The sequence below is a fragment of the Balaenoptera borealis genome (assembly GCF_965194805.1).
Source record: "Balaenoptera borealis genome assembly, chromosome: 1".
Classification (NCBI taxonomy): domain Eukaryota; kingdom Metazoa; phylum Chordata; class Mammalia; order Artiodactyla; family Balaenopteridae; genus Balaenoptera; species Balaenoptera borealis.
This window is the reverse complement of record NC_138860.1, coordinates 33,594,069-33,618,572: the sequence shown is the minus strand read 5'-3', so window position 1 is coordinate 33,618,572 and position 24,504 is coordinate 33,594,069. Positions and strand designations below refer to the sequence as shown.

General features: G+C 51.7%; 1 protein-coding gene and 1 pseudogene across 3 annotated transcripts; both read right to left on the bottom strand.

The window, feature by feature from the left end:
- Positions 1–1,165: 1,165 nt before the first annotated feature.
- Positions 1,166–4,954, bottom strand: LOC309631067 (large ribosomal subunit protein bL32m pseudogene; annotated as a pseudogene). Its single transcript has one exon. The product of its transcript is annotated as a large ribosomal subunit protein bL32m pseudogene (transcript).
- A 144-nt stretch (positions 4,955–5,098) lies between these two features.
- NUAK2 (NUAK family kinase 2) lies at positions 5,099–22,976 on the bottom strand. Of its 2 annotated transcripts, XM_082396687.1 has the most exons (7): positions 22,588–22,973; positions 13,886–14,006; positions 11,084–11,235; positions 10,663–10,728; positions 8,630–8,749; positions 7,946–8,078; positions 5,099–7,266 (listed from the first exon to the last, which is right to left on the bottom strand). In XM_082396687.1, exons 1-7 carry the CDS (start codon positions 22,831–22,833, stop codon positions 6,203–6,205), a joined length of 1,902 nt encoding a protein of 633 aa, XP_082252813.1. In that variant the 5' UTR covers positions 22,834–22,973; the 3' UTR covers positions 5,099–6,202. The 2 variants fall into 2 exon arrangements, with proteins under 2 accessions (XP_082252813.1, XP_082252814.1); XM_082396688.1 differs by lacking the exons at positions 7,946–8,078; positions 8,630–8,749 and having other exon boundaries at positions 10,663–10,723; positions 22,588–22,976.
- Between the last annotated feature and the right edge of the window lie 1,528 nt (positions 22,977–24,504).

The following is a 24,504-nucleotide window of genomic DNA, read 5'->3' as shown; positions in this document are numbered from 1 at the left end:
TCCGGGAGCTGGCTTGTTCTTTGGGGCCTGGGTTGTACAAGGCAACTCCCATCCCCTCTGCCAGTGTCAGAGGCAGAGCCCTGGCCCAAGGGTGACATTTCCAATGTTCTTGTAAAATCTGTAAAAGCCTTAGAAGATGCACAGTCGTAAAGTTTCAGAGCGGGAGGGTCTTGAGAAGTCTTTTAGTACAGCCCTCTCGCACAGGAAGACTCGGTTCTACAATGGACTGTTCCCCCCCCAACCCTGCCCCCCAGCCTTCTCCCAAGGCTGGGAGAAGCCCCGTTGTCTTCCTCAGGAGAGGAAGTTGTCTTCCAAACAGACAGAACTGCCTTCCCAACTCAGCAACACCCACCTCCCCCGCTGTCAAGCTTTCACAAACAACTGATCGGCTATACAAATAACTGCTTTCCTATTCAATAAAACCCTAGAACCTTTAGAACTCAGAGACTTCAGAGATCAACTAAGGTGATTTTCCACCCAAAGCAGAAATTCTTTCCTAGCAACAACTCCTAAATCTCTATCTCCAACTCACATCTCTTTCCCAAATTCCAGACTCCTTATACCTCTTATCGCCCCTGGAGGTCGAAGCACTCCCTGGCTTCCCCCACCCCCCTCCACCTGCAACCTTCCTTTCCCCCTCTCGAATAGTGGACACGCCATCCCTCAAGTCCTTCAGGCCACCCCCATCCCCTGGCTGTTCTCAACAAGCAGCCAGAGGAATTAACAAAAAAAATCCTTAGTCAGATTATGCCATTCCTTTTGCTCTAAACTTCCCACTGGCTCCCCATTTCACTCAGAAAAAAACCATAACCTGTGTAATGGCTCACAAGGCACTAGGTGCTCTACTCCCCGACCCCTGCTGCCTATCTTGACCCTCTCTCTGCTACTTTCTCCTTCACTCACTCTGTTCCAGCCTCAATGGCTGTTTTTGTTTTTGTTTTTTTTTAAAGTGCCACACAAAGGCAATTTTAATTTGCTAAAACAAACAAACAAAAAAAAACCAAACAGAACGAACTTTTTCTTACTGCTACATCTACCATCTTAAAAAAGCGACACCCAGAATTTAAATAACCTATTTTCAGGTGTTACTTAAACAAAAGCATTTGTGTAAGTATTCTTGTAAGAAAAACCAGTGGCAAACAAACAACACCAGAGCCCAGACGCATAATTCTGGCTACGAATTTTAAATTAGGTTTTATTTTTCTGTCCTGAAAATTCTGTTTACTAAAACTTCATAGTATAATAGAAACAGACACATAAATCCACTGAGCCTCTGCGTAAACAAACATTTTCAGACTTTACTCCTGATGCATTCTTCAAATTACCCACAAAAAACTAACTGCTTATAAAGAATGTTTTAGGCTATGCTGATGATTTAAAAACAAGCACACAACCAACATAAAAACAAAGAATCTTCCTCTTTTTCAGGAGAAACGTCTTATGTGAAGTTATCCTCTTGAAACATGTTTGGTGTCAATTCTGGGTGAACCAGGATGACCGCTTCCGTTCTCTCTCAATGATCCTCTTGCCCTGATCTTGCTTGGAGGGTGTCTCCCCCAAGTACAGCACCATGGTCTCCACGGTAGGAGCCTTGAAAGGGCCTCCCTCTTGCTTCTCTATCTGTCGTCTGATTTCCGCTGTCTCTTTACACACCTTCTCATAGCAATAGCCACAGAGGACGTGTTTCTGTTTCAGGTGACCACATTCAGGAGAAATGTCTCTATTGTTCTTAACTTTAATAAGCTTATGAGGGTTTCTTCTCCTACACCTGTTAACTTCAATGCTGCGTCTGTTTTGGGGAGCTGCCATCCAAAAGATGCTCTCCAAGAAGCTGGAAATCTCCTTACTTCCATTGGTATCATTTGCTGGTTCTGTAAGTATAGCTGGACCTTGGACCGCTAATGCTGGTCCCCATTGAAGACTGGGAAAGCCTGGCCGGCTCTGCCGAAGTTTCCGCTGCAGCTGCTCCCAACATTTCCGGAGGAGTCCCTGGGCTGCGGGCCACGGCAGAACCATCACCACCGGCATGGCAGGTGCCGCGTTGCTCGCCCGAAAACCACAATGGTTGTTTTAGAACTTGCCTGATCTGCTCCCACCTTAAGGCATTTGTATTGTCTGTTCCCTCCACCTGGAACACTGTTCCCCCAAATATCTATGTGGTTAGCACCTCCCTCCTTCAGGTCTTTGCACAAATGCCACCTTCTCGATGAGTCCTTCTCTGATCACCCCAATTTAAAACGTTATTCCCTGTCCCCTTCCCATTCTCCTCATGCTTATGACCTGTTAATATACTATATAATTCACCTATTTATTATATCTATTGCTTTGTCTATCTTCCTCCACTAGAATGGAAACCCTATAAGGGTAGAGATTTTTGTCCGTTTTGTATACAGCTGTATCCCCCCAACCCCAGTCTCCTCTTAAAAATGCCCAGGCTCCTCAGCTAGCCCTTTGTCCTGGGTTCATCGCGGTCCAGACATGCTCTGGCTGTCAGTGAGTCTCTGGATTCTGACTTGCAGAGCTGAGCAGAAGCTCTGGTGGGATGTGGGCGCTGTGTCACGCGGGGGACTGTTGAAGTGCCATTTCCCCTTCCCACCAGCCCATCAGAAGGTCCAAGGCAGCCTGACTGGATGGGGTCTGGGGAGAAGGGAAGGGCTCCTCCTGACATGCCTGCCGTGGGGGTCTCCCCGCTCTGCGCAGAGGAGCCTCGGTACTACCCAGTGAGGGGGTTTCCACTCAGGGACAGCCTGGATGGACTTGCCCCAGGAAAGGGCTGAGGGTAAGGTGAGAATTCTGACCAAGACTTTCTTGTCTTGGTTTCTGAAGGCCCTTTCCTGTCTCCCAAAGTTGCCCCCGGTGGTTGTCTGGGTTATTCACATTCCAGAAGCACTGATGTGGCACTAAATATTCCTAGGGCTCCAGCCTTCCACCCCTGGGGCCCAGAGTCATCTCTTTGAGCCTGCTTTCTGGAATGTTTTTGGTATGAAGCATCCTGGCAAGTGAGGGGAAGCTCCGTGCAAATGGAATCCCTGAGCCTGGGTCTCTAGGGGCTGGAGTAATAGACATTCTCTTCCCACCCAGAGTCTCTTTCCCCAGCGGGCTTCCGCCACATCCATGCCCTCTCCTGCCCACCCCTCCCAGCCCCTGGCTTGGAAGAAGTTAAGCAAACAGACCTCAAAGAGGACAAAGATCTCAGGACCAAGTACCTTTGCATACCCTCCTCTTCCTAGAAATCCACCCCGCCAGCAGTGCTAGTAGGATGGGCTGCAGGGGCTTGGCGTCCCTTCTCTCCTCCCGTCCTGTCTCCCCACTCTAGCTTCTCCGTGTTCTCACTCACCCTTTATTTCCCAGCTCCCTTTTGGGGCTTTGGAGGTAAGGGGAAGGCATTTGGGGCAGAAGGAATTGCCATACTCCTTGTGCCTGGACAAGAGTGTGGCATGTAATAGTGTCTCAATAAGTATTTGTAGTTCCATTCACTGATATTCTCCCAACTCTCCAAACCCAATCTAGTTTAAATGAGCCCCCCATCGCCCACTCCGCTAAGATTTGGCATCCCTCAGACCTGGATTTGAGTTGAGTTTTCCCACCTGCTAACTAGGGAAGTTACTTTATGTTTTTGAGTCTCAATTTCTTCCTCTGTGACCCAAGAATGATAAAAATTGTACCGAACTAACAAGGCTTTCCTGGGCATTACATAACATATCAAGTGTTTGATACGTAAGCACTTAATAAATGGTAGCCCTGTTATCTCCTAAGTTGCAATTCTTCTTTCTCATCATCCCAACTCCCCTTCAACATTCTCTGAACTAAAAATTTTTCTGTTGAATTTTACTTATTTTTATGCATGCTGGCTTGCTGTTCAGTCTGCAACCTCTCTGAGGTTAGGATCTTATGCGTTGCGCCAGAAACAGAGCAATTACCTCTGTCTTCCACGGAGCTGAGCACACAGTAGGGCTTGATTCCTGAGTCAATGAATAAATGAACACAGTTAACTCCACATCTGAACTCTATGCTTCTTGGGTAAAGACCCTCCCTTATATTTTTCCTGTGTCTACCCACAGTCTAGCCCAGAGCTCCAGCACTCAGTTGGACCTGCCTTGTTTTCAAGTGGTGGAGCCTCGGGGCTGCAAGAGCTTTGAAAAGTCTCCATGAAAAGGCTGGAGGTGGGAACCCCATCACCAGGAGACATGGAGCCTTTTCAAAATTATCAGACTGAAATACCCCCATTTGTAGCCTAAACGGTTTCTTGTTTACTCTCCCATCCTGATCCCATAGTTGCCTGGCCTCCCCACTTCTTCCCCAGACTCAGCAACTTTGCCAGCTCCCCAGATGCAGGGAGCGGGAGGGCAGTGCAGATGCTCCACACCGGCAGGCACGGAAGGCTGGCGGAGGGCAGGTGTACGGGGAGCAGACTGTTTGGGGGCCTGCGAACACCAGAGCCACCAGAGCCGGGTGAGGTATGGGGGAGGGAGCCTGCTTGAAGCTGGAGCCAGCCGGCTGCCTGCCTGCACTTTGTCCTTACCCTCCCTTTCATCCTAGCCCTCAGAGCCTGGGAGTTTCTCAATGGAGCGGGCGTCCGGGGAATGCTCTGCAGGGGGTGGAGAGGGACGGCCAACGAGGGGGGCATTCCACGCATTCTTTACTTCCTCTAAGAGTCAGGCGGTTGGGGGGCGGAGTGGGGAGCAGCTGCCTGCATTGGAGGGAAAGGGATTTCTTTGGAGGGAGAGAATAAAGGCGGTGGAGGTGCCTACAAGCAGCAGGGGACGGAGCTAGATGGGGGAGGGATGGGAGAGGAGGGGGAAGGGTGGGGGCAGGGCTGTATAATCTGCCAAACCCAGTTCTTTAGTGCTAAAGGCAGGAGGAGCAAATTGGGACCCTCAGTCCAGGGCACCCTCCCTGCTGTGTGTTTACAAGGGCAGAACCGCTGATGGAGGTATAACAGGGAGTCCCTTGGAGCTAAGAGCTCGGTTTTTGGTGTGTGTTTTGTTTTTATTAAGCAGGTTCTCTTTTTTCCACCTGTGAGAGCCCAAGGGAGTGTGTGTTAAGAGAAAACTCGAAGACCTGTGCCCCACTTCCCCAAATAGAACCACAGAAGCTATTTTCCAATCATCGTTCTGGTTTTTAATGGGGTGGCTCTTTCTAACCACCACAGAAGGGAAGAGGGACCATCAGGTAGATAGAATCAGGGCGTGGAGTGAGGGAGCCAGAGAACCCTTCCAGATAGTGCGATGGGACATGTAGATTTATAAAAGGCCCCCGGCTTCCCCTTTATCAGTAGGGAATCATTGCAAAAATATCTCCCTGTACACAAAACTTAGATGTCATAGTGCGTTTCCCCAGAACATAGTATTCACATTATTGAAAACAGTAAGATTCACTATTTTAAAAATGCAGAGCTGAAAACATAAAAATAAATAAGAACATTCTAGGCCCTGAAAGCCCAGAGAAACAGATACATCCATTCTCAGTAGCAGGAGCAGCTTGGAGGCTAGAGAAGTTCAGAGTCTTTGAGGTCCAAGGTGGGGTCCAGCGGAATCTGGGCCCCTTGAGATGATGTCCAATAGCAGCCTGAGCCTTTTCAAGTCTTTTAGATTCATAGCAGCGACTCCAGGAGGCTTGGGCCAGGTTTGGAGGATGTGAAAGGGGAGAGAACCTTTGAGGAAACAGAGGCTGTGTTCTTTTACTGCTCAGATAAATAAGGAAGGGCACACTCTAGAAGACCATTCCCAGGGCACCCCAGGCACATTAGTGGGTGCCACACTCCAGTTTGAGTGGTCGGCGGAGATGGGAATGTGTATGTGAATAAAGAGTTTCCATCCCCACCTTGGCAGGAAGGTACCAGGCACAAAACTTACCCTTTATAGGAGCTGGGCGCTGAGAGCGCTCTTTCCAGCTCTCTGTGGCCCTACTATGTGTACAAGAAACAGGCAACCTGGACTCAGCCTTGGGCCTTCCTCTCTACTTCTCTACTCATTTCCCTTCTACTACCTTCTTGGATCCATGGGGCTGAAGACATTGAACCTTCAGTGCACTTCACTTGCCCACTTCCCACATCCAGCCCTCCCCAGGGCTCAATTGCAAACCATCTCAGCCTTCTGGGCTGGGATGCTGGTCCTGGGAGGCAGGGAAGAAGGCAGTTTCCCCTCAGGGTGCAGCCAGCTGCATCTTAGAGCTAGCCGGGATGGGGCAGTGCCCCCCACCTTCAGCTGAGCTTTGAGCAGACCCCCAGTGCCTGCTGGTAGGCCTCTGTCACCTCCGGGCAGTCCATCAGGGAAAAACAGCTATCCCCCAGGGGGTCCTGCCGCCAGCATCTCAGGCGCCTGCTCCCAGGACCCTCTGAGGGGGGCTCCTCAAGCCCCGTGAGGTTGTCCACAGACACACAGCCCCGCAGTGGGGGCTCAGTGAACCGTTCGGGCAAGTCTAGCTGGTCAAAGGACTCAGAGGACAGGATGCTGTCCTCACTCACTGCCCCCGAGGGGCGGCTGGCCCGGGCTGGAGGGTGAGGTGAGGCCAGTTCATCCAAAGAACCGAAGGTGGTGTGGGTTGTGAGCTCCAGGGCCGCGTGGGAGAACTTGCCGTTGTGTTTGAGGATGCCCTTGCGATGGCGCAGCAGCCCTGAGGCTTGGGGGGGCGTGTGCTCCACGGCGTCCGCACTGACAAACACGTCCCCTGCATCCAAGAGCTCCCCAGACTCACTGGGTTCAGGAGAGGAGTAGTAGCCGGATTCCCGCTGGCGAGACTTCTTGAGGATGCCCTTCTTGGGGAGCAGGGGGGCAGCCTGTCCTGGGCTCACAGGGACGGGGCCAAGCTCAGGGCCCTCCCTTGCCCCTTCCGAGGAGGTTGATGCCTTCTTCTTGAGGATGCTTTTCGGCAGCTTGAGGTTGCCCTTGCCAGGGCGAGGGGAGGTGTCAGCGGCTGGTTCCCCCTGGAGAGTCTGGGCCATGTCATTCTCTTTGCGGGACTTCTTGAGTGAATGCTGGCGCTCCAGGCCAGGGGCGAGACTCCCGCCTCCAGGCGCATGCTGCTTGAAGAAGCTGCAGACCTTGGCCCCGTTCTCCAGGAGGGGGCGGGAGGACCGCCGGAGCCAGTCAGCCACGGAGGCCCGGCCAGAGTCGCCGCCGGTGTGCCTTCCCTCGTGCAGACCTTCCTGCTCCCCGACACGGGTGGCATAGCCCCAGTTGACCCACCAGTGACTGGCCACATCTTCCAGGGTGGCCCGGCGGGTAGGGTTCACCATTAATAGCCACCGGATCAGGCCACTGGCATCTAAAAGAAGAAGAAGGGTTTCAGATCCATAGCCATGAGCATGGGCACCCACAGTCCCCCTCACTGGCTTACCCCCATTTGTGCTAAGACACTGCTCACTCCTGTGTCAGATATGCCACTCCCACCTAGGGCTCCATACACGCCGCAGCCCGGGCCGGCTCCCCAGTCTCCAGTTTTCCTGGATTGACTGTCGATTTCCTCTTCCATCCCACCACCCCTCAGGACCACAGCCATGTTTATGTGTTAGTGTGTATCCCCCTTTGCTCCACTGACATGCAACCCTCTGAGAGTAGGGACTGCTCAAGAGTAAACCAAGGTCCTCACACCTTTCTTCTTGCCTTATACAGCGTACGTGAAAGGACAAAAAGATTTCTAAGGACAAGGACAAAAGCAGTAGGAAATGAGACAATTGTAGCAAAGAGGATCTAAGTTAGACCTTAGGAAGCACTTTCCAAATATGATAAAGCTTGCCCATAAAGGAAGGAAGGAGCTATCCCTTCCTTCCTCGGAGGTCACAGACATAGGAGGCAAAGAGATGACAGCAGGAGTTGAGGTGGAAGGTACACTCCATCTACAGTGGGCTGCCCTCTTCACTTTACTGTCACTGTTTAATTCGTGCCTCAGGAATTAGCAAAGGACACCCAGCACCTAGATGAGAACACCTACACCTCTCACTCACCAGAGGGTTTAGGCGGCTGCCGGTAGGCCCCACTGCTGATCTGTTTCACCAGCGTCTTATGGTCCTGCCCATCAAAGGGCATGGAGCCGTGCACCAGGATGTACAGGAGAACACCCAGGGACCAGCTGTCCACCTGAGGGAGAGAGAGGATCAGCCAGGACTTCCTCACGCCACAGGCTAGAGGGCTTCCAGCCTCACCTTCAATACCGTGGGGAAAAGGGAGCCCATGCTGGAGAACTCAGAGCCCAGGGTATCTGAGGACCACCTCCTTCTAGTACCAGGGGCAGAGAGGGTGACACTGCAGAAGGCACTGAGGTTCATGGGGAGAGCTGTTGTCATTTGCCTCCCCCTGGGAGAAGCAGCCACAAACACAAGATCAGTGACGAGGTCATCCCTTCTGGGCCAGGAGTGGTGGCTATGACAGATGCCATCCCTCCAGGGAGGCTGGCTGGGGCTGGGAAAGGTAATGGGAATGTGGAAGGTGAGGGGCCCAGAACCAGACTGGGGGTCAGAAGACTTAAGCTCTTGTTCCAGTTTTGCCACTCCCACTAGAGACCCGGCCACACACTACTTTGGTGGGGAAGTGAGTTCTGTGATCTGAGAAAGGGAATAACTAGAAAACTAGCGCATCCCTCTCTCAGGATCTAAGCTGAGGCAGGCTGGCAGAGGAGTCCAGACACTCACCTCTGGGCCCGTGTAGGGCTTCCCATTGACGATTTCGGGCGAGGCATAGAGGGGGCTCCCACAGAATGTCTGCAGGAACTTGCCTTGGTGGTAGAGGTTGGAGAGGCCAAAGTCAGCGATCTGCAGAATTGGGTCAAACACAGGCAGGGGTCACACCAAGGCCTGTGTTGTTCTATAGCTCCTGGTCTGCCCCCCGCCAGACCCCGGGGAAACCCAGGCCCTAGCAGGAGGAAAGGGTGCCCATGACCCCTACCCCATACCAGGCACCACCAACACAGCTCAGGCCCTGGAAGAAAGAGCCCTTTGGAAGTTGTGTCAATGAGGAGAGCCTGGGCAGAGGTGTGCGGGAGCTCCAGGGTCCTCACTGTTCCCCAGGCCCCTTTGCTCATGCTGTACTCTACTCCAGGGATGCTCTCTCTGCCTACACACATCCTCCTGACCCAGCAAGCCCACCTCCTCCAGGAAGCCTTCCATTGCCCTGAGATCTCCTCCTCCCATGAAGCCCTACAATTTCCAGTGGCTCATGGTAGCCCCTGCTTGTCAGTTCCGTCTCCTCATACTGCCACATCAATATGCTCCCCATGCCGACCTCCTGCCCCCACCCCTCCTGCAACTCCTAGCACAGCTGTGACTCATGGGTGGGACTAATGGCCACTTATTGACTGAAGGAAGGGTCTACCAGTTGGAGGGGGACAGACAATGTCTCATGCCAATGCCATGAACCTCAGAAGCAAGCTACCCCATGACTTGGGCTTGGGCTGCCCTTCCCATCAAAGAATACATCTCTCTGCCCACACCCGGACAGGAACATGGTGGCGGGACTGGGGTCAGCCCCGTAAAGCTGAGAAGCAGTACTGAAGGAAGAACAAAGATTACGGCCATGGTTATAGCCCAGGAGAAGGGATCTTCTTACAGGACTTCCTGAGCCCTCTGATATTGAGGGTTTGAGGGGCCCCAAGCCCATCTTCTCATTCCTCAGAAGGACCCTTCCGCCAGCTATCCTCAGACAAAGGCTGAGGCCAATGCCCTTTTGCTCCCAACCTCTTCATCCCCAGCAGAGGGTCATGTGTGCCCAGGGTGGGGAGAAGTTGTTTATGAACTCTGGCTCCTTCATTTATGGGTTTTATTGCCCTCCTATCAAGCAGTTATCAGTTGAAGCCTATAATGAGGCAGATGATTGGTGCAGATGGGAAAGTTCGTGCCTGCCTGGGTTGTGTGGATTTATTGGCTCTGGCTTCCCCCTCCCTGGTCAACATCAAAGAGAGCCCCACCTACTCCGGGAATTGGTAAGGAAAATGAACTCAGTGCCAGGGCGCCTCAGGGCACAGGTCAGGGGTCACTGGGGAAAGGACTATGATCTGGGTTCGGGAAGATTCTGAGGAGGGTCCGACTGCAGAGTCAGAGCCCTTCCAGGTATCTGCAGGGGCCAGCCCTTGCCATTTCCCCTTCCAGCCCTGAGACCTGAGTTTATCACATCAACCTGAACTTCTCAGGCCTAAATTTAACTACTTAGACACGGGAATTCAGCAGCTGCAGAAAGCAGGAAGCTGGCTCTGGAGTGCTTGCTGTGGTGAAAGGTGCTAAAGGGCTACCTAATTGCGGCAGATTAAAGTGCGCATGCGTGCGTGTATGTGCATGCATGCAGGTGGGGAGAACTCAGGCCATGGCCTCTCTATGCCAGTCCCAAGGCCGTGAGCAGAAGCCAACCTTAGATCTAGACTACTTCAGCCTTGTGACGTCAAGAGCACTGGTCAGGGAGTCAGAAGACTTTGGTTCTAGCTGAGGCTCAGCAACTCGCTAGCCATGGGACCTTATGCAATTCACTGCTTATCGTAAGGCCTCAGCTTTCAATCCATAGAATGAGGTACTGAAATGGATGATGGCTAAGGTCCTTATCAGTACCCATATAAGAGTCTGAGCTTTGCTCAACTCCTTCTGGAACCCCCTAGGGGCTTAGAGATGCTTGGCAAGGGACAGTGCAGACAGGCTGGGGAGGGGGAGAGAAGCAGCTTTAAACAAGAAGTGAGGCTCACCTTGATATTTCCATTGGCATCTAAGAGGATGTTCTCCAGCTTGAGATCCCGGTGGACAACCCTGTTCTGAAAGAGGGAGGGATGAGGGTCAGGGGAAGGCCACCAGGGAGGGAAGGACATGAGGACCTGGTCTGGACAGTGAGGGAAACACAAAGGGGGGCTGAGTGGGGGTGAGCACAGGTAGGCTGGGAGGCCCATCTTTACTGGTACATACTACAACAAATCATGGTCCTTCCAACCCCAGCCAAGAGACTTGAAGCCAGAGACACCAACGTTCCCTAGGCTGAGTCCAGAATTGAGTCTTGCCTCTTTCGATCTCCCTGTGTGATCCTGGACCAGTCATGAAATCTCTCTGGTGAAACCAGCCCCCGAGCCCCAGGGACCACCCCCTCAGCACAGGGCTGAGGCAGGTGCCGCTCACCTGGTGGCAGTAGTGCACGGCGGAGACGATCTGCCGGAAGAAATGCCTGGCTTCGCGCTCGCTGAGCCGCTGCCGCTCACTGATGTAGTCGTATAGGTCGCCCCGGCTGGCGTACTCCATGACGATCACGATCTTGCTGCTGTTCTCAAACACTGGGGCAGAGCAAGGCAGGAATGTCAGGCCCCTCCAGAGTGCACTGCTCCCCACTAGGGAACACGTGTCACTCCCAGGTCCCCAAACCAGACAGGACCTCCCACCAGAGACATCTGCTAACGAGGCAGGACAGTGCCCTTTGATGCTCCCAACACCTTCCAGTAGCAACGAATTAAGGCCAAGGGAACTGGCTCACCCTCCCTTTCCTTGGAAGTTCAGGCTTCTGAGGATTCTTAACACTACCCTGCAAATTCTGAGACATCACTGGATGAGAATGAAAAATCAGGCTCTCTGGTTCAGAATCCAGTACTTTTTTGCCTCGTGACCTTGGGCAAATCTCTTCTAGATACATCAGTAAGAATGTAGGTTTGGGATTTGAATCCTGGCCCCATCATCTACTAGCTGGGTGACCATGGCAAGTTATTCAATCAGTGTGCCTCAGTTTCCTGATTTGAAGAGGGATAATGATAGCAACGTCACAGAGCTGGGGCGAGAAATAGATAAAAGTTAGTCACAGCTCTCAGGCTGGCTGAGCACGCTGGTGTGGGCTCTGACATACAAGCAAGCACTCAATAGACTGTACCTACTGTTATATTTATTATCAGCATCCTCATGCATAAACTTGAAAAATAATGCCCATAATAATGCCTGACTCGAGGCTCAGAAGAGGGATAAAAGTATATGAAAGTGCTTTGTAAACTGTAAAGTACCATGGAGAGCTGAGATATTTATCACCCTTAACATCTTTGACTTCCCGTCCAGAATATCCAGGCTGGGGCTTTGTACATAGAAACGATCAATAAATGTTTGGTAATTAATTGACTGGCTGGGCTCCTGGCAGTCAGCCTACTCCAGCCGGCTCATCTCCATGTGAGGCAGGGGTCCTATGGCCACCTCAGGCCTTGTCTTGCCTCCTGGAAAAGTAGAGAATGGCTGGTTCACCAAACTGGCCCTTCAGCAGGGTGTGTGTCAAAACATGTATGTCTGTGACATTGCATCTTTGTGTCAAACGAGTCCTATGAGTTTGGCTTGCTCAGCCAGCCCCAGAGAGATTACTGTCTAGCCTGTGAGAAGGAGCTAAGAGAGGAGGCTTCTCCCAAGAAGAGTCCCAGCTCCCAGGCAGTTGGATACATGGCCAGGAGGACTGTGCTTTTTCCTAGGGGAGCACAGTGGCCCAGACTGCTGGGGGGTGCCTAGCTGAGGCTCCACCCCTGTGGTTCTCCACATCTCTGCAGGATGTGTGCAAGCTTTGTGCCATAAAATTGGGGGTCAGGAGCCAGCCAGGGCACATTTTGGAGAGCAGCTATGTTAGAAGTCAGTTCCTAGGACTGCAGCCTTCCCCCCAGTCCATATCTCTTAAAGTCTGTGGATGGGGATGGATCTGGGGGAGCTCTACCAGATACACAGTAACTATGACACCCCAACATCTGCTGAATCTGAAGGTGCAGTAGGTAGCAGCTACAGCCTAAGCTTCAGAGCTCAGTTCCCACACCTAGCTGTAGATATGGGTGGGGGGAAGAATTCACACACACACACACACACACACACACACACACACACACACACACACAGCCCAATCACCAAGCTTAGCCTGGCTTAACCAATACTCTGTCATCTGCCCACTCCTCCCTGGGGGAAATAAACAGAGAAACAATTAGCCTTCCAGCCACCTGCCGGGGCTCCTCATGGGACAGGCTCAGGCCACAGGGCCATGTCAGTGGCTCTGCCCTTAGTCTTCCCCTAAAGAGAACTTGAGAGAGGAGACCTCTCTTCCTTCCTACCAGGAATATTCAGACCGAGGGCAAAGCCACAGGCTCCCTTCCCTCCGTCCTGCTGCTCCTGCCATTCCTCGCTTCCTGTCCAACTGATATTATGTAAAGGCTGGAAGCAGACAGGTGTGTGTGGGAGGCTGCTCCCCCTCTTTCCCTCATCACCCTCTTTTGCTCACTTTGTTGTCTGGGTCACAGGGAACAGGGCAGCTGTAGTGGAAAGCCAGCACTGATGTCAGAGCAAGAGGAGGCTTCAAGAGACGAGAAGTAGGAGCCAGCCCCATGGCGGGAATGATTCAGAGGACAGGAGGCCTGGCTCTTGGATGTATGAAGAAAAACAGCACCCACACACCTGAGACAGGTGCAGGTCCCTGTATGTTCCAGCCTCCCCCAGATTGCTAAGGATCTCATTGGTCTGGGGAGACAGTGTTCCAGTACAGAAAACCTAAGAACAAAAATGCCTACAATCTGTGGAGTTCCTCCCATGAGCGGAGCACTTGGTGACATTTAATTTGAATTCTTTTTTCGGCAGTGCCACAGGGCACGCGGGATCTTAGTTCCCTGGCCAGGGATCAAACCCGTGCCCTCTGAGGTGGAAGCACAGAGTCCTAACCACTGGACCACCAGGGAATTCCCTGGTGACATTTAATTTGATCTTTGCAACAACCGTGTGATGTAGGTGGGATTATCCCATTTTACAAAGGAGGAACTGAGGCCCAGAGACTAAATTAAATTAGTTGCCCAAAGTCACATAGCTGGGTTTCAAATCCAGCTTTTGCCCAAGCCTAAAGCCTGTGTCTTTTTTACCTCTGTGTCATTTGTTCCGACTGGACACACACAAACACACACACACACAGCTTCAAATGCTCCGCCTCTGTACCTTCGTGGATGGCAATGACGTGGGGGTGGTTGAGTGATGACATGATCTCAATCTCTCGCCGAATGTGCATCAGATCTTGTTCATCTTTGATTTTGTCTTTCTGGATCAACTTGATGGCCACCTGGGAGCAGAGAATGCAGGAGAGTGAGGAGAAAGGTCTGGCAGGTAAAGGTGTCCCTGAGGACACTCTGGGAGCCCTGACCCTGGTGATCTGCCTACAGCTGCTACAAAGGCCACAGCGTGCACCCAGAGAAGCCTCTCCATCCTTCACTGGGGCGGGCAGCAGAGAGGCTGGAGGGAACCTTTTATGTTATATATGTTTTACCACACACACAAAAAAATCACCCAAAAACATTATGAAAAAAATGCTAGTCTCTTCGGTCTAAGTTAGTAATGTCTCTCCCCCAGCAACAAACAAACAACTAGACAGTTAAACAGAGTCCTCTGGGCTTTGCTAGCTTGTCCATAAAGGTGAAAATGCCATTTAAGGATTAAACTCTCTGGCTGGTACATGTGGTGGGTTCAGGAAGGGTGGAGGGAGGCAAGAGGAAGTGGAGAATGAACTGCCAAGAAGCAGTTTAAGCAAAGCTCTTAGAGGCTGAGGCAGCTCGCCCCCTTCTCTGTTCTACTTCACTGAGCAGCGATGGTGACAGAGTACCAACGGCGCATGCAGTGTGGGGAAGACACCGCGTGGTGAGTCAGGGGACCTGGGCCCTCCAGGCTCTGTTGCTGTGCTCACGGGCAAGGCCCATGCCCTCCCCCAGCCTCGTTTTCTGTGAAATAAACAGGCTGGACTAAGATGTCTGGGGTGCTTTCCTGCTTTGACTCTGTGAAATGACCATATAAATGCCCCAGGGCCCTCGGAGGCTACAACGCTGGCAGCAGGTGCTGGGCGGGTATGGGGTGGGGGTGTCACAGGGCTGGTCAGTTCCCAACAAGTCCTGTCCAAGGACACAAATGGTAAATATAAGACTTCCCCTTCATAGGAGCCGGGCAAGTTATGAGAAATCCCAAGGCACAGGCTGAGGAAAACAGTTTCTCGTTCATTTCCCAGGAGGGTTCGCCTCCCCTCAAGGTTCAAAAGGAGGCAGAAAAAAGGGAACCCAGAGCCCAAGGGGCGGGGCCGCTAATCCCCCTTTCACAGGGCTCTGGAGGCAGACAAAGGCTTCCGGCTCCGCTCCGGACCGCGGGCCTCGGGCCTTCGTCCCCCTCAGACAAGAATGCGGAACAGCCGTAATCCTCTAAGAGGAGCAGCTCACAATGCCCTGGGCCTGGTCACCCCAGCAACGGGCCAGGGATGGCGTGCCCTCCACCCCGCTCCTCTCCTGGAGCTGCATCCATGAAAGAGCGGAGGCCCGGCTCTCTCGCCCTCCCAGAGCAGGGCAGGCAGGACAATGGCAGCAGGAGGGACGGTCACCATGGAGTCTCCTGCCCAAGCCCCTGGAGGGGCCCACGCTGCAGCTGCAGGGGCCGGGCTGCGCCTCAGGCGCTCTCTTCACGCCCCCCACCCCTTCTGCTCCAAACCACCCCAATGAGCTAAGCAGAAAAACCCCTGGCTTAGAATTGACCAGGGGGTGGGGATGGGGGGAAGGGGCTTAAATCCTCCTCCAACCAGCCTGGAGCTTGGTTCCTGAACACCTCTCCATACCCTTTTTCTCTCCCTGAAGGGGAGATTCTATGAACTAGTTCTTTTCTCTCTAAATTCTTTGTTTTAAAAATCAGACAATACAGTGAAGCTTCAAGACAACTCCTGTTGCTCCTAATTCCAACCCACTAGAGCCATTAAAGTCTCTCCTACATAGAAGCTCCAGAGCTGCAACTGTCTTGATATATCAGATAATGTTCTAATAATTTTTCAGTTATGAATTATCACTGCAGAAAAGAAGTATGGTCTTATAACTGCAAAAAATGAACTCTAGGTACAAATGAAAGAGAGTTGTTATTTGTACATGAGGACACACCAATCCAGTGGCAACTGAACATGTTTGCCAAGACTTTAAAGGCTATGATGATAATAAATATGAACATAAATGCCTGCACCGAAACGTAATTGTATTACTTGGTGGTGGGGCTCAGGGCAGGCTACCCCAAACTGTCACTTTGGCATGTGGATGATTTCGAGCTGAAGACAATGAAGGCTCAGCAGACTCAAGAAGAGCTTTTTATCCCTTGCTGAACTGCATTAAAGAATTTAGATAGGAGGCTTGTACCAGAGAGAGAGCTATTAGCAGAGATAACTTTTTTCATCAGAAAGACTTATCTGCATGGCCCAGCAAACATTTATCTACCAAGCATTTGCTCTTCCCATCTTTCTGTGAATTGCCTTCCTCCCCTTTCAAGTGCCAGACCCCTAACCCCTTCTCCTTAGCTCAGGATGGCATGTAAGCCTCAACTGCCAGACTGTTGGGGAACCACATATTTGGGGGGGTTCCTGTACATGTGAAATTAAATTTGTTTTTCTCCTGTTAAAAAAAAAAATCAGACAATAGATAAAATGCCATGAGCTCTTCAGATAAAGGCCCATGAAACTGAATTAATAGATAGTAAAAAAAAAAAAAATCACATGTAAATCACATACCTAGATAATGAAACAAATATCTGAGAGCTTAAGATACACACATATGCAAAAACTAGGCATATCTTGGATGCACAATTGTACACACACAAACATATACAATGAGATAAATCATCGTGGGCTAGGGAGCAGAGCTCTAAAGAAGACAAGGCCTAAAAGAAATGAGGTTTCAAAAAAATAAAGGGCTCTGAGGGGTGCTAGAAGGAGTCCCTGCATGGGTAGAGGGTGTACAAGTTAGATCCTGAGATCTGTTTCTTTCAACTCTGGAAGCCTACGGTTTAAAATCAGAATTGTTCATCCTCAGTGGACAGTTCCGTCCTCCTGCAAGCTCATGCTCTGGCCTCAGGGGGTGAGGTCAAGGACCGCCCCCCCCCCCATTGTCTATATTAGGTCTTAGGAGACCACAGCTTGGCTGGCACTTCCCAGGAAAGAAGCAAGTTATGTCATCAGGCCTCCACCAGTCCCCAAGCAGGTGACAGACAAGAAGAGCCATGTATCACTGCCCTGGTGGGGCTGGGCCACTGTTCCCCCACCTATCCTAGTCCCACTGGACAGACCTCAACTGTTTACTGGTGAACACAAATCACAAATAAATATTTATTGGTTAAGTCATTGGGCTGATCCCTGACTGATGGAACCAGTGCCCAGATAAGACTTTCTGCCCTTTTTCCAAGGCATGGGTGGATAGTCAACCATGTTTATGAGAACTCATTTTGAGGGACCTTTGTTCTCATCTGCAAGATAGTTGAGCAACCATTCTTTAGAATTAAAATACAGTGACTAGAGGAAAGGAAGAGAAAAACAATCGCTGAATGGATCACCCAGAGGTAGGAAGGCCACCTCCCTGGGGACAATCCTGGGTCATCCCGTAGAATTATTAATAGTGCCCCCTTTTACTCCACAAAGTATTCAAGTTGAGATGTTATATTATACGGCCACCCTACTCAGAGGGGGCAGGAAACCGAGGCACAACAATGAGAATATAAATGTGAACACCAGATCAGTGGAGGGGTGTCAAGAGCCCAGGTATCTAGTCTTTATTTGCCCCTTTGGAGCTACGTAACTCAGGACAAGTCACTAAATGATCCGGTTAACTGGCCTGGCTAGTTTTAATGTCCTCATCTGAAAAATAAAAGGACATTTATTCTCCAAACATTTGCTGAATGCCTACTACGTGCCTGGCGCTATGGTAGGTGTTGGGGATTCAGACAAAAATTGGATAGTCCCCGCGCCAAGGCCCTTGGTCCAGTCTAGTGTGATGAACATGACGGTTGAGATCCCTGCATGCCCAGGGGCTCCAGGAGCACTGGAGAGCTTCCTTTGCCTGGAGGAGCAGGGCAAATCACCCCTGGGAGAAAACTCTGTTTTAGATCTTGAAGGAAGAGTGGGGTCTGCCAAGCTGAGGCGGGCAGGCCTTTGAGGGGGGCAGTGCAACAAGGGCATTTCAGGCAGAGAGAAAGGTTTGAGCACAGGCCAGAAAGAAAGGAAAGGAACTATACACGAATTTGCACATTAGGATCTCTAAGCTCCCTTCCAAACTCTAGCATTCTCTGCTGAGCTTCTTCAGAAATGGGTCACGTGCTACTATGCCAGGAAGGTGCTAGCCAAGGATTGTTATAATAGGTTTATTCAGAGGCCCCATGCTATATCTATGTTTACCTGCCTGAGCAAAATTCCTACTGATACCAGCCCAGTGATTTTCTTGCCCCTGTGGCCCTGCATGCTGGAAAGGCAGCAGGGCTAACTCCTTATCCCATTTTGCAAATGGCAAACACTAAAGTCCAGAAAGGTGACTCTTCCGAGGTTCCTCAACATATCAAGGCTGTCAGGACCCAAGATGGAGGGGTGTTGCCTGGAGAAGCCACCACCTCAGAAGACAAAAGTTCCTTGCAGATGCTCTGCCCTGCCTCCGGCTCCCTGCTTCCTACCCCTGGAGAAGGGAATGCCCCACACCCTGCCATGGGCCAGGCTGTGCAGTACCACCAGCCACCCTCATCCCACTTACAGATATACAAAGACGTTGGAGAGATGGGTGCTGGGGCTCAATTGGTTAAACACTACCTTCTCTCCTCCCAGTCCCCACAGGAACTCAGATCAAGAATAATCTGGAAAAAACAAAACAAAACAAAACAAAACAAAACAAAACAAAAAAAAGAATAATCTGGGTTCAGGAGAGGATGGCAGAAAGGTCTTAGAAAAAGAAGATCTAGAGGTACTGGTTTCAGGTGCCGGGAGAGAGGGTACAAGCTGGGCATCTCTGGTCATAGCTATCACCCAGAGTTGGAGCCAAGATCCTTGACTCCTTTTTGGCCTTTCACGGAGCAGCTGCCTCTGGGAGGTGGGGCAAGGAGCTGGAGGATGACCCATTTAGATAATGGAGGAGAGGTTGGGCTGGGCTGGCCAGGGCTGGCAGAGTGGGGATGGCTCACCATCCCACCAAGCCTGCCAGAGAACCAGGCTGGGAGCAGGAATGGGCTCCGAGGGGAGGCTGAGCTGCTTCCCCTAAACCCCATGCTGTGCCCACCCTTTCTTTGCCCACTCTGCCAGGCTGCCAGGCAAGGTGCTTCCCTGCCCAGCCCTCTTGTGTGGTTTGGCCAGAGCCCAAGGACAAGAGTCACCTGCAGCTGGAGTCTCCCTCCCTGCTGCTGAGCAGGCAGGTGCAGGAGGAGCTGGGAGGCCAGCATCACACAGAAGAGGCCTCTGGCAGCTGGCCAGGCGGAAGCCCTTCTCTGGATCAGGGGCTAAAGGAGAGACTGGAACTTTGAACAAAGTAGAGACCAAAGGGCTTAGGGAAGCTGAGCACAAGCCATTCTCTTGCTCAGGGCAGGACAGACCCAGGGTGGGGGGACTCTCCCTCCCCCAGGAGAGGGAGGGTAGGACCTCAACAAAGCCAGCCTTGCTGGGATAATAACACTGTGTGTGTCAGCTACTGTGCTGAGCACTTTACATATATTATCTTATTTAATCCTATGAGGACCACACGAGGTAGGAATTATTATAATCCCCACTTTACAGATGAGGAAACTGAGATACACAGAGGTCACACGGCTGGTAAGCAGTGGAGCCAGGATTTTGAATGCTTGCACTCTGATGCCGAGCTGAGCAGTCTTCCTCACAAAGTAAAAGCCTTGAATGTAGTGTAGCTCACCTACTCGGGATCTCTCATCTCTCGACGCTGTCAGTATGTATGGGGGTGGGGGTTGTTCCCAGTGACTCCTCCCACCCTCAGCGTGCCAGGAGCTCTGGGAAAGGCAGTCGGAGCTAGCTGTTGGAATGACAAAGCACACTGAGGCAAGCCTGGGCTCAGCCCAAAGCCAACTCCCAGTCCAAGACTCAGTATTGGTCATCTAGCGCCTGGGGTGGTCAAGTCAGGAGCCTATGTTGCAGGCATGCCACTAACCAGCCACAGGACATGTCACCTTCCCTCTCTGGGCCTCAGTGTCCCCATCTGTCAATGAAGGAATCAGACCATCTCAGTCACTTTCAGACATTTTGAAATCCCACGCAACAATCCAATATATGAGACAGAAGTACCCCTGCCCCAGATCACTGTCCCCTTGGACTCCCCTGTGCTCCTCATGGAGTACAAATTCCATGCAGATCAACCTAAAGGCTTTGGGGGATGCCACCGTTCCAGGGACCCTAGCAGGTGTTTTTCTTTTTAGGGGAGGGGTGGTCAGGAGAGCTGCGAGAGTCAAAGGAGGAAATGCCATGTGGATACCAGGAGTGTAGTCAGAGCTAGAAGATCCAGAGCAAATATTGGTTTTTCCTTTGATGCCCTCCTGGAGGAGCCATTAGTCCTGCCCACCTGCCCCTCCCTCCGGACAATCCCATCTGGCCCCTGAGACTCCTATCCAGGCAGGGTGGGAATGCGAAATGTGGTGGAGAGAAATTGAGATGGAAGTCACCCAGCGGGCTTTCCTCTGAACCCTCAGTTCACTTTGAGGGGAGGTTGTGGGCACCAGGTTGGTCTCTCTTCAGGGAGGACAGTGAAGAGACAGGAATGGGGGTGCGGTGGGGGGAGGATTCCTCTCCAGAATTTTGAGAAACCATTAGCAGCGCGTAGAGCTGCTCTCCAAGGAGGAGGGAGACCCTGAGCAAGCTCCCAGCAGAAGTACAGGGTGGTCTATGGATCAGGGAGCTTTAGGGCAGGTCCCACTCCTCCTGATCTTGGCTCCCTGCATACAACAAGAGACATGAAGCCAGGGAGCACCTTCTGAATTCTCTCTGTTCTGATGTAATAAGAGTTGGAATCTCTGCCTACAGCCACTGAGGTTTGAAAACTGAAAGCTGGTTTATCTCATTCCAGAATCAATGATCTCTCCTTTTCTCTCTTTCACACACACACACAGAGACACACATGAGGTGACCCAGGTCAAGAGCTTAATTGGATTTCTGAACTTCAGTCTCAGTTTCCAGGCCACCCCAGTCCCCCCAATCCAGTCTGCCCCCCAAAAGAGGCAAGAGCCACAAGCAGCTATTTTCCAGCTGAGCCCCTGACAAAGCCTGGGCCCAGCTGTCTCCAGCCTGGAGCCTCACCGGGCCCTCACACTTTATAGAAAGAGAAAGAAAAGGAAAGCCAGGAAGTACATGATTGCCCAATAGCTGTAACCTGGCAGCAGGCAACTGGGGACCGTGCCAGGTGTTAGCAGGAAAAACATACTCGGTCCTGTTGATGAGGCCATAATCCACTCCCTTTCCCCAGCATCCACTCTCCTTCACCAATGAAATGACTTCTTGAATTTCAAACCAGCTACTGGCTGCAAAAGCAAACAATCTGGGGAGGTAACTGCTGCCATAGCTGATAGGGCAAACCATGGCCACCCACGCAGGCACACACATATACACGCACATCTCATAACCAGCACCCAACTGGATTTGGCAAAACAATCCCTAAACCACCTGCCCTAAAAGGCTTGTTAAAATACAGAGTATTTAGGGCCTTCCCTGGCGGTCCAGTGATTAAGGTTCTGCGATTCCACTGCAGGGGGCACAGGTTTGACCTGCATCCTGATCCCGCATGCCAAGCCTGCAGGGAGCAGCCGTCCCCCCAAATACAGGTTATTTGGCCCCATCCTACACCTTCAGAATAAAATCCTCTGGGTGTGGAACTAGAGGAGAAGTATTTTAAACAAGCACCCAGGTGATTCCTAGGCACATTAAACTCAAGTTTGGGGACCATTGTTAACTTTTGCCAAAACTGCTATCCCTTCGGAGCTGGCCTTTTCAAATATAAATACCAGTTCTCATTGCGGGTTCTATTGTCAGCAACAATTTAAATTCATATTTGTATCTCATTCAATCCTCATAGCAGCTGTGAGGGAGGCTGTGTTTTCTTCATTTTTGCAGAAGGGAAACAGAGTACAGAGATAAAGTAAATTACACAAGGTACCACAGATTACTACTACTATATACACACACACACATCCCAAATTAACAGGACACATACCTGAAAAGGCCCCAAACCCAAAGGTATCTTGGGGCACAGTGGATCTTTCACCAGAGCCTGGTTTCACATTTACCAGAATTAAAAACCCATCATAATGAAACTCTGACTCAATCTTAGACCTGGAAAGGACCTAAATGTCAAACCCACCCGCGCCCCCCGGGAGGGGGTGATATCTCCACAGTATGCTGGGCTGCCAGACTATTAGAACTGAATTGAGGAACTGGACACTTCATTCACTTTTTCATTCAACTACACACATTTACTAACCCCTTGCTAAGATCAGGTGCCTTCTACTTCCTCTTCCCATCCCACTCTATAGGATAGTCTGTTACAAGCAAAATCCACTTAAGTCTCATCGTCTTTAGGAAGCCTTCTCATCTCAGGACACTTTTCGTCCTCTATGCACCCCGCCTCACTTATTTGGCAATCATCACTTGCTAACCGGAGTTGGTGAGGTTCTCAGGTCCACGACCATTGTCCCTACAACCATGGACAGACAAATCTACAGTGAACACTACCAGCACCCCATACACATACGCAACCTCAGCGCGGTAAAGACTGAACGCGGGCAACTCCACCGAGCAAGGCACTAGCTCCCGGCCCACCCTCCATCACCCGCCTCCTGGGGCTAAGTCCCGAGCCCGGCCGGCTGGCGCCGCGAGAGGGAGCCGCACTCACCAGGCGCCCCGAGCTCTCCCGCGCCTTCTTCACCTTCCCGTAGGTCCCCTTGCCCAGGGTCTCCAGGAACTCGTAGCGGTGTCGCAGGTTGTGCTTGTGGTGGTGCCGCTTCACTGCCTGCTTCTTCATGAGGGGCTTGGGCGACTTGAGGAGCCCGTCGGTCAAAGGCCGAACGAGCTCCGCGGCCAGGGCAGCGGTGGCCGAGGGAGCCGGGCCGAGGCGCCGGGGAAAAGCCAAGGACTCCATGGCGAGCAGGTGAGCGAGGGCGGAGGGGGGAATCGGCTGCGCGGAGAGAGCTAGAGCTCGGGGCGCCTGCCCACCCCCAGCGCGAGAATCCACTGCCGCACCAAAGCGCGCAACCAGGCGCCGAATTCCAAGTTGTTATAAACGCCGTGAAGCAGAGGCTCTGGCCACACCCCCCGGCGCCCATTGGCCTGATCGCCGGCGGCGCGTGACCAGGGCCGCCAGCGTTGGCTTGCCGGGTCCCCGGCTCCGCCTCCTCCCGGAGCGGCTGGGAAAGGTGTCAATGGAGCCCCGCCCACCTGGGCCCCTGAGGGGCAGGCAAGGGGAATACCTTACGCCAGGGGCGGCTACGCGGGGCGGGGCGGAGATGTTGGGGGGGGGTGTTGGGGGGGGTTGGGTGAGTGGCGGCGGGGGTTGATACCACTGGGGTCCAGAAATTTTGAGGGGCCCTGGAACAGCTCTTGCCCCTGAGAGGCTCTTGGTCCTGGTTAGAGGCACCTGTTGTCTTTCCATTGTGCTGTTTTCAGTTAGCAAGGGGCAATCTGACAGTACTAGAGGTCACCAAAGTATTTCCCCATCCTGAGTAATTTGCTTCTCTCAAGTCAAAATCTGTAAAGTCAGTTGACCACTTCTTTAAGACCATAAGGAGGAAGGAGGGATGGAATGGGATGGAGGCGGACTGTCAAGTTGGAGGGCTAGGGGAGAGCTGTTTCAGGGTTCTGTATTCAGCTGTCTTCAGTTGGATCAACCTTACTTGTATCCCAGAAATGCAGTTCTGGAAAGTTCTTACTTCTTCAGCAAATAAGGCTCTAAGTTTGAGTGGGTCCCTCAAGATGTGGTGGAATTTACGAAGCATTGGGAGGAGGTGGAGAGAAACAAAGGGAAACATTCATTCATTAAAAAATATAGGGCTTCCCTGGTGGCGCAGTGGTTGAGAATCTGCCTGCCAATGCAGGGGACACGGGTTCGAGCCCTGGTCTGGGAAGATCCCACATGCCGCGGAGCGGCTGGGCCCGTGAGCCACAACTACTGAGCCTGCGCGTCTGGAGCCTGTGCTCCACAACAGGAGAGGCTGCGATAGTGAGAGGCCCGCGCACTGCGATGAAGAGTGGTCCCCACTTGCCACAACTAGGGAGAGCCCTCGCACAGAAACGAAGACCCAACACAGCCATAAATAAATAAATAAATATTAAAAAAATATATATATATTACACTCCTACTATTTAACTTGTGTCCCTAAACCTGTAAATAGCTGCCCACTCAAGTTTTCCTTTCTGTGATTTTGGAGCCAGGTAGGTCATGACATATGGCTTGGTTTTTAAGGCCTGGAGCAGAATCCCCAGGTCCAGAATCCCCATACTGAGTGTCATTTAGAGTGAAATGAGAATATCTACAGGCTCTCCTCCATCTAGATGTGGAGTGTAATGGGGAGAAAGGAACATCTCCCCTTGAGTCTTCCTGGTAGCTCAATCCTGTGCCCAAGGCCACACAACTGGTGAGAAACTGGCAGAGCTGGGATTCAGAGGCTTCGGGAGGATGGTGCCTCCAGCTGTGTATTCAGGACATGCTGAAGATCAAGAAGGACTAGATCCCCAGTGACTGAAATTTATATTTAGTGTCTGCCCGCTTTCCCACTTCCACTGATCCTTTCTATTGAGAGTTAGGGAGGGAGAA